This window comes from Saccoglossus kowalevskii, chromosome 9 (assembly GCF_978046115.1).
Source record: "Saccoglossus kowalevskii chromosome 9, keSacKowa6.1, whole genome shotgun sequence".
NCBI classification, from domain to species: Eukaryota; Metazoa; Hemichordata; class Enteropneusta; family Harrimaniidae; genus Saccoglossus; species Saccoglossus kowalevskii.
Window position 1 is genome coordinate 4,737,083 of NC_140649.1, and position 9,106 is coordinate 4,746,188.

At 38.2% G+C, this 9,106-nt stretch overlaps 1 protein-coding gene across 2 annotated transcripts; it reads left to right on the plus strand.

Annotated features, from left to right (window-relative positions):
* Positions 1-545: 545 nt before the first annotated feature.
* On the plus strand, positions 546-4,977 carry LOC102805691 (uncharacterized). Of its 2 annotated transcripts, none has more exons than XM_006818500.3 (2): positions 546-783; positions 1,887-4,977. In XM_006818500.3, the coding sequence occupies exon 2, from the start codon at positions 2,105-2,107 to the stop codon at positions 2,957-2,959; it is 855 nt and encodes a 284-aa protein (XP_006818563.1). In that variant the 5' UTR covers positions 546-783; positions 1,887-2,104; the 3' UTR covers positions 2,960-4,977. The 2 variants fall into 2 exon arrangements, with proteins under 2 accessions (XP_006818563.1, XP_085359197.1); XM_085503071.1 differs by lacking the exon at positions 546-783 and adding an exon at positions 975-1,041.
* Positions 4,978-9,106: the final 4,129 nt, after the last annotated feature.

Here is a 9,106-nt window from a genome sequence, read left to right on the forward strand (position 1 = left end):
TCATTTTTCAATGTATGTACCCGAACAAAATTTTAAAATATGACGTAACATTTTTACCATGGGAACCAATGGCAAATGACTGGAAAATCGACATTTTCATGGGTGTTTGACACATTTTGGCGCGAAAAGTAGTTTTGTAACCATACATTTTTTCCCGGGGTTTGTGAGCAACAGCATAATAAAACCATATGGTAAAAATCAGGGAAATCCGGCGATTAATTTGTATGATGGCCTTAAAACAAAAATGTAATATGATAAATTTATTCGATTACGACGCTGGAATTGCGGATTAATGCCAGGGCGCTCTTTAAATTCCTTCGACATCCAAAGCAATATTTCGGACACTAACAGGTGACTACGTGTTACTGGGATAATGTATAAACAACGGGGCATATTTAATAAAAATGTTGCATTATAATACATATATGATCTAATACGCAAGCCGGTAGGATATCAACAATGACCATGTGTCTGACATCATAAACGCTCCCTCCCTTCCGGGGGAGGGGGTGGGGTGCTTCACCAAAACACGTACTGTCATTGATAAGATTCCAGCTGGTTATTGCACTGAAATATCACACTGGGTCCAAAGTCATGCGGGAAGGAAGGCAAAAAACGTAACAATCCGGTATGAACTGGTCCTGTGACTCATGCGATGTTATATAAAGGTAGCGTCACAACGAAGCGGAAGTAAACATAGAATAGCACTCGACAATATCGGCGACTCTACAATCGTTCGTCTCGACATCGTTAGATTGTTATCAACAGCCACCACAGCGAAAAGTGAGTACCTATATTTTTATTTCGTTAATCAATATTTAGGAACAGCTACTGAGGAGTTGCTATGTACATCAACAATAACACTGCAATAACACACGGCTATATATACTGCGCCACTACGTGATACGCCGGGTGTCATGGAACCTGCGTTTTCATCGCCGGTCTTAACTGGCGAAGAAGGTCATATGACGTCATACTACTAATTAACATATAGTTAAGTACGCTCTGTCACGCTGATGATGGCCTACATGCAGGCATTCGGTAATGTGTGAAATTCAGTTTGTTTTACTTCATAACATTTATTTATTATTTTCAAGTTAAATTCTCCGATTTATTATAAACTATCAGAAACTCGCGATCGTACACAGCTTGTCACGTGTACGTCTCAGTATAACACCCTCTGCAAATATTACCTAAATGTTATACATGTATTCTCACAAATCTAGATAAATCTAGATCATTATATGCAAATTGTCTTGTCTTCATTTACCTTAGTTCGAGTTGATAATAATAGCAGCTCATTTGCATATGAGCGAGTTTTATGAGTGATATCTTGATATAACAAAAATTGAAATACTGGTAGTGAAGTGAAAAATGTGCTAATTTGAATTCATCAACTAATTTTCCATTTTTTGAACTTTTCAAAATAAATAAATAAATCATATATCTGTATATTTTTGAATTGATGTATTTTACTAGAATCATCAAAACATTTAATGCAATAAGTTATTGACATGTACAGTATATTGTGTCGTCAAAAATTATCCGAGGAACTTTTTTTCATGCAATGATTTTTTTAAAAAAACACCTCCAGACTCCCCTGTGCTTTCTGTGAAGTTCCTGGCACAAAGTAATTAAAAAGAAACAATTCGTGAGGACAACAGTATTAAAGGACGGTGGTCGTCGCGCCACGTCCTGTTCGATTTGGGACTCATAGCGACGTATACAACGCGTGTAAAATACATTGTTTACATACAATTTGAACACGCGCTGTGCGATGACCACCGTTCTTTAAGTAATGTTTTTCATAAACATGTATGAACATGGATTATATTTAGTGTACATCTGAAGCATCGTGTTTATTTTTCTGAAATCATTTTTTTCAGTATTATATTCGGACATTCACCTCTGAGAATCACATTACTGAAAGGTGACGTCATCGCCATAGAGGGCGTAGTGACATAAACAAAGTCAGGCGATTGAGTTACCTTTGGATGTAAACAAGTCAGAACGCTCGTTGAGGACAAAAGGGAAACAGCTGTTTTTGTAGGAAACTAGGCCACAGTGCGCGCTATTTATTTGTGCGTTGCAGAACACGGAATTTATGTTGACCGAAGAAGTGCAGAACAATTCCAGCGTCGGGACTGGAGCATTTGGACTGACTATTACTGTTGTCATGCAGAACGGAGATAGCTTTCCGTTCACAATAACGGAGAGGGGAATTGCTGACGATGTGAAAGCGATGGTTGAGAATATTACCGGTACCAGTCGGTGTGACCAAGTGTTGACAATGGACGGTCATCGAGTTGACAGCAACGCGAATCTCGTGAATTGCGGAGTTCGGAGCGACTCGTGTGTCAGGGTTTTGTACAACCACTCCAAATCGCTAGGCTGCGTGAAGCTACGACTACGAAGCTTGACAGCGGAGGAAACCTGTCTTCATGTTGACCCAATAAAAACTGTGCTGGAAACCAAAGAAATTTATGAAAATTTAACCGGAATACCCTCAAGTCAGCTAGATTTCATCTATATGGGAAAGATTATGGAAAACGCCCTTTCGCTCCTCGAATGCAATGTGTCATCGCAGTCCATCGTCTATGTTGTATTTAAACATATCACAATATTTATAGGAACAAAAGAACATAAATTCTATTGCTTGAAAGTACATGCAAAGACCACAGTTTCGGAAATCAAGGCGAGAATATACGAAAATGCAGGAATAGAAGTCAAAGAACAGAAACTTGTTTATAAGGGGAAAGAACTAGAAGATGAATTTGACCTTGCGTTTTACCGAGCGTTGAAGCCGAATGGTGTTTTTCATCTAATCGTCAGTGGTGGGAAAGGCGGACAGTCAGTGTCGTCTGCGAAATGTGATGATAAACAAAAATCACCCGCTCCACAGGAACAGGTGCATGAAATTACCAAGAAGATCCCCACTGAGTATTGCTCTATTATGTGACCAGATATACTTTATTATATTTTTATTTGTCAATGTACCGAAGCGAGGAGTTGTTTATTGGGTTAATTTTCAGTTCATTTTCTTGTTGGATTGTAAAAGCAATAACAAACAATAGACAGATTAGTTTTTAAATAGCGACAATAGTATTCCATGATTCCATGTTGCAAAGCCGGGAATAAGAAGGCCTGGTTTGAACTACTACACAAGGTCACGGCCCGACCCAGTTTTTCAAGATAGCCTTGGTTTAATGATTTATTATGTCACGTGATTTTGTTATGATTGTCAATTCCGCGCGCATGCGCACTTTCATACTCAGGATTTTCTGAATACGTGACGTAGTAATTTATAACTCAATTAATTATTATAATATATGCATAGTTGAATTCAGTACGCCAAGTAATTTATTTATTTATTAGTAGTTATGTAGTTATTAATTCAGAGCCCTTGCTCCGTGGCTGACCTCGAATGTTATGTGTTGCTAACTTGGCACAAATTCAATTATTGTTTAAACTGTATACGTGGGAATTGCAAATGTGTGAGTAATGCTGTATAGCTTGCATCATACATTGCAATAATAAACCTACTAACTGTTGACTATTAGACAATGGGGGAGAGGGTAGCTATAAGGTTAACCATTAGACAATGAGGGGGACTAAGGGTTAACCATTAGATAATGAGGGGGGACTAAGGGTTAACCATTAGATAATGAGGGGGGACTAAGGGTTAACCATTACAAGACCAGGGGGACTGAGAACGATGTTGACATTAGACAATGGGATGGGGCCTAATGAGTTGACCATTAGACAATGGGGGGGGGGACTGAGGGGTTGGCCATTAGACAATGGAGGGACTAATGGGTTGACCATTAGAAAATTGGGGAGGACTTAGACTGAGGTTGACCATTGGACAATTCGGGGTAGATCTGAAAACAAAATACCACAGGAAAAATTACAGAAAAATTATATTTATAAAAAATGATTTAGGGAATCAAAAGTTTGTTTACAAGTTTGTTAACGTTATTCTAAATAAATAGCTTGAAACTAAATGAAGGAGGAAGTAATTTGTTTACCTCCACACCCATAATTTCTATTGATCAACCCTTAATTTAGTTTGGTTATCCCCATACTTGACCAGATCTGTGCCAGACAAATACTGACTGAACCACCCAATACGATCTATATTGATGTCATCGCTCACTTTGATAAATCGTGCTGTTTAATTTATTGTTTTTGTTTGTTTGTTTGATGGTTTGTATTAATTTAACAGTTATACGCACAACATTTATAGAACTGACGCCCACATATTTTTGTTTCATGAACGTAGATTGTACCAGTGACCTGACGAGTGACCCTCGGCCATCAGTACAAAAGACGATGGTTACTGTATTTATTTATATTGAGTACGCACAAATATTGTGTAATCCGCATGATTTATATAACTACGTATTTTTAAAGAGATATTCATTTATGTGAATATTTGTTTATCAAATGCTTACAACGCACAAACACGTAATGATCTATTATCTTCCAAAAATGACGATATCAAATTTGATTATGAGAAAACCAAATCCTATGACAGCAGTATTTTTCGAGTATAATCAGTATTAATATATTCGTCTACATTTTTTATACTGAATTTATGACATTACTGTGTACAAATATATTACGAAGACTTTGATTTTCCACTTTTTACAATTGTGCCAAACTTTGGTTGTTAGTCTATTCTCCTGACAACAGACGGCACTTTTTCTGTAAAATCTGACCATGTACTAGTATATGGTTGGGTTTTAAACCAGACTGATAAGTGAGTGTCCAAGCACCTCAAATTGTCAGTTTTATGAGTGTATGAATTCTCATAACTATATGTGATGTTTTAGCCGCTCCATCCAAACCCATAACGCACAATTGCTGGTTTAAAACAATTAATTAAATATTGCTAATTTGAATGTATTGTAATATAAGAGAACATTAGATGTGTTTTTCTATCTTTCTTATTTAATAAATTACTATCACATCGTATACTAATTTGTCAATGGTATCTAAGGAATGGTGATGAATAGATGTCGAAGCATAATTAGTTTCTGGCTGGCCCCAGGGGCTGGGTCCCGGGGGTTGGCTCCCAGGGGCCAGTCCCACAGGGCTGGTTTAAGCCTCGAAAGTTATGGGCACTAAGGACAGTGACTAGTAATAGTACTACGAAAGGAGCTTTGTGTGCAGGGAACTTCGACTCGCTTGGCAGATAACTCTTACTTACTTTATTTTATCAGTTACTAGTATATTCAATCTCTGTCGTAGAGGGCAGCATACAATTTCCGATATTGACTTCAATGGCGTTCTCAAAATGTAAGGCACTAGATCAGGTCTCATACCACTAATTAGAACTCCACAAACGACAATGTTTGGGTGAATTTCAATGATTAAACTATTGTTTCAATTTGGTGAAACCACATGTATGTAATGACCAGAAAAAACACATGTTGGTGAGCTCAAACTCCTACAGAATCATGATGGATGTAAACAAAACACACAGAATTACCAAGCGTTCTACCTTTAATATTCTCGCAAAAGCAGCCAGTTTTAAAGAGTCTTACTGATAATTGTCCAGATCCACAGGTCACCAGTGGCGATCCGCTCCGCTCAAAAAACATGTTTTCGGCTTTTGTCATGGTAGGAAATGAACGGTAAACTAACGTCGGTTTATAACTAAAGCATTCAGTCTTCTGAAGTCACTTCATTTTATTACTAGAGCTTCTTTTGCTGTTATTGTTATTATATTCACGCAAGTTGGCCCCTTACCCTAGATTTCGATAAGAAAACTTATTTCCGACCGTTTTGCGATTGTATTTTCTCGATTCTTTGATTGAACGCAGCATTTACAGTTCATTCAAAGTTAAAAGTTGGGTTGGGACTTGAGTTGGTACAGTATAACAATGTGGGCTCCCGTCGGTGCGCAACTTTGTCAAAATAAAAAAAATCATGATTACTTGAACACCGCTATTACAAGGCTGACGCGAAATGGTCTAACATACGTAGTTGAAGTACGCCCTCATACACTGCGTTTTAGATTGTTTAGATAGTGGGTAGATTTGCGTTCAGCCAAAATGCCCTATCATAAAAGTTATGAATATTTTCCAGGAATAATTTTTTGCAACTTTTTTGCGATATAAACGCTATCCTCAAAATTGCAGATTGCGCTCCATTTTCCATCTGAAACGCGATGCGTGGTGGCGCACTTCAAACACGTCTGCTGTAACGTTTTTGATTGACATGCACAAGTGACCTGTAGACCAAATATAAATTATACACTACTACCTAATCTGGCTGTTTCTGAGAAACTTGAAGTGTGTGTTTTATTTCCACCCATTTTGAGCTGGGTGACATACTTCAACATTTGTTATTCATGATGAAACTAAAACGCTAACGACACTGTGCGTCGTCTTAGGAAATCTGTATCAGCCGACTTCTCGCTACCTCTGTTCGAATTTCATGCTGATATTGAATGACGTGATATCGTAGTTCGCCCAAGGTTTTCTATTGTATTTTGAACAATCACACTCATTCGCAGTACGAAAGGTTCTCTTTTGTTTCTTTTACAGTTGATTTTTTCCATAATTATTTTATTTAAATGCCAGCTGATACAATTTCGTCCAATTGATTTAATGCCTATTTTATTCACAATTATGATTATGATTTTAAACCTGTATGACCTATCTTATATAACTTTTTCCACGAGTGTCGACATTTAGGTGTCGATTATAGGTAAACACAAACCAACACGACACAAATGTTGTAGGGTCTATATGGACTGTGACACTTTCACCATGAAATAAGCAAATATAAAGGTAATTTTTAATTTTTATTCTTATTCTATAAACCATCTATGTGTCGAATTCATTTTCTCCGCCACCAGACAGTGAGTACAATATACTGATATTTGGTATTAAAGGTTGGTGGTCGTCGCGCTACGCATGCGCGAGATATGGTCTCATATAAACAAATTGTGACTGTTGCGCAGACCAACGAGTAGACGTTACCAAGCTTTAATTAGGTATTATCTTTGGTGATTGGAAGATATTACCGGTGATAGTTAGTGCACGTCATGCCTACGTTAAAATTCGTACTCGTGATTTCCATTAAAAGAGCGCGTTGAATTGTGGGGAAATTAATGTGTATCAACATAAATGTCGCACATTCGCGATGCGACGAACATCGCTTTTTTAAATGTGTGTTAATACTGTAAAACATGTCTTTTTAGCTAGCATGATATTTTAGCTAATTTAGCTAATCTATAATTTCGCTAATTTAAAATAAAGTATTTATTTTCACAATGAGATTGTTGGCACTTTAGCTAAATTAGGATTCTTAATTCATGCATGGAGTAAACTTCGTTAAAATGTTATGTATCTATTTAAACATGTTTTACAGTAGTTTGCCGTACACTAAAATCGAGTGTTCATGTTTATGAAGGAAACTGACATGACTGGCATGCCACAGAAATGATAAATAAAATGAGGCGAAAATTGTACTAAACTTAAAATGACGTGACTCGTATACGCTGACTAAAATAAAATAATACAGGGATGTTAAAAAATTGAGCTAGTTTTATTTGACGAAACAGCAGCATGACTATCTCTACGAGAAGACCGGGTTCGTCGTAGAATCTCGCTAAATACCAGCTGTTTATTATTTGTGGTTACAGAGAATTGCCATTCGTCTGTATTAATAACCTTGGTAACCAGTTCTTCATTCAGTGTATCCATGCACGGACTGAGTTGCGCAAGCTACGCTCGAAGTGCAATCAGTTGTATCGTCTTTTCGTTCTGTGTCAGATTCCCTCTGCTTGACGTCATTGGTGCTGTATTCAGGGCGAGATGATCTCTCGTGATATTGTGCCCGCTGTGAAAGCGCGTTGTGACGTCTCAGGAGATCGGCGTGTTCTGTGAACCCTGGGGGAATGCTTGTGAAGCGGGGAAAAGTTGGTTGTGGCGGCCCAAACATGCCGTAAGGAACTGGAAAGGGATTAGTTGAGTTATAATTGGTGTATAGAGGGTTAAGATACATCATGGATTGGGCTTTTGCTTGACGTGTTTCATCCGTGTTACACAGAAGCGCAGTTTGATGCTGCAGTGCGAGTAATTGCGCTTTCATGCTATCGTTCTCATCCGACATCTGCGCCATCTTACACTCAACCATAATGTCGCTTAATCGCCTCCTTTCCCGTGATCGTTTAGCTGCCTCGTTGTTTTTTCTTCGCTTTTCCCAGTACTGCTCGTCTTTCTCCTTTTCGGGAATAAATTCACGCTGCTTTCGGGTGATGGGAAATGTTTTGGGTCGTACATGGGCGCGTCTCAGCCTAAATGTAGCGGCTTTTTCGTCGTATGCGCGGAACTGTGGCACGATCACAGGGGCGGTATCTGTTGGAATCCGGTGATTCTCACGAACCGTCGTATAATCCGGAACCACAAAACTTCCTATCAATGATGCAGGTGGAACCTCAAAAGGTAATGGTAGCCTCGTGGTAGATGTGATGCGCTGTGTGTATATCGGGGTAGGTATGACAGGTCTTGATGCCATCTCACCAGGTAGATCACCGTAACCAGTGTTGTTAACAACTGTTTCTGATCGGTTCAGCGTTGGGAACATTGAGACGTCTGTGAGCTTGTAAACTGTAAGAAACATAATATTTCAAATTAAAACAGGCACTAGGAGAAGCTGAATAATAACAATTAGAAACAATCAATTACGTAAATAACAACAAAACATGGTTAATACATTGCGGGTGGTCTCCGGCCGTTCCTCGTAGATTATTCATCATTACGTGGCCGTGGGGCAGTAAGAATCGAAGCCCGATCTTAAAGATACAACAAGGATTAGACGTAAAATTTATGTTTGATACTGAATGTCGATAAAATACACTGGATTATGTTTTATCGTGAACTAAACAAATTGTTATTGTAGTAAATAACTAATTATTCGTTCAAGGAAATGTTAAATACGCATATGCACTGACTGTTTTGGTTCGTAAACTATTCACGGTATTGTGTCATGTTTTTCGCTCCTCCTTGAAGTCATACAATAAGCAAAGATGCATCACTTGTATACGAGAACCACAATACATCAGTACCCATAGTGTTCACATCAAACGGTT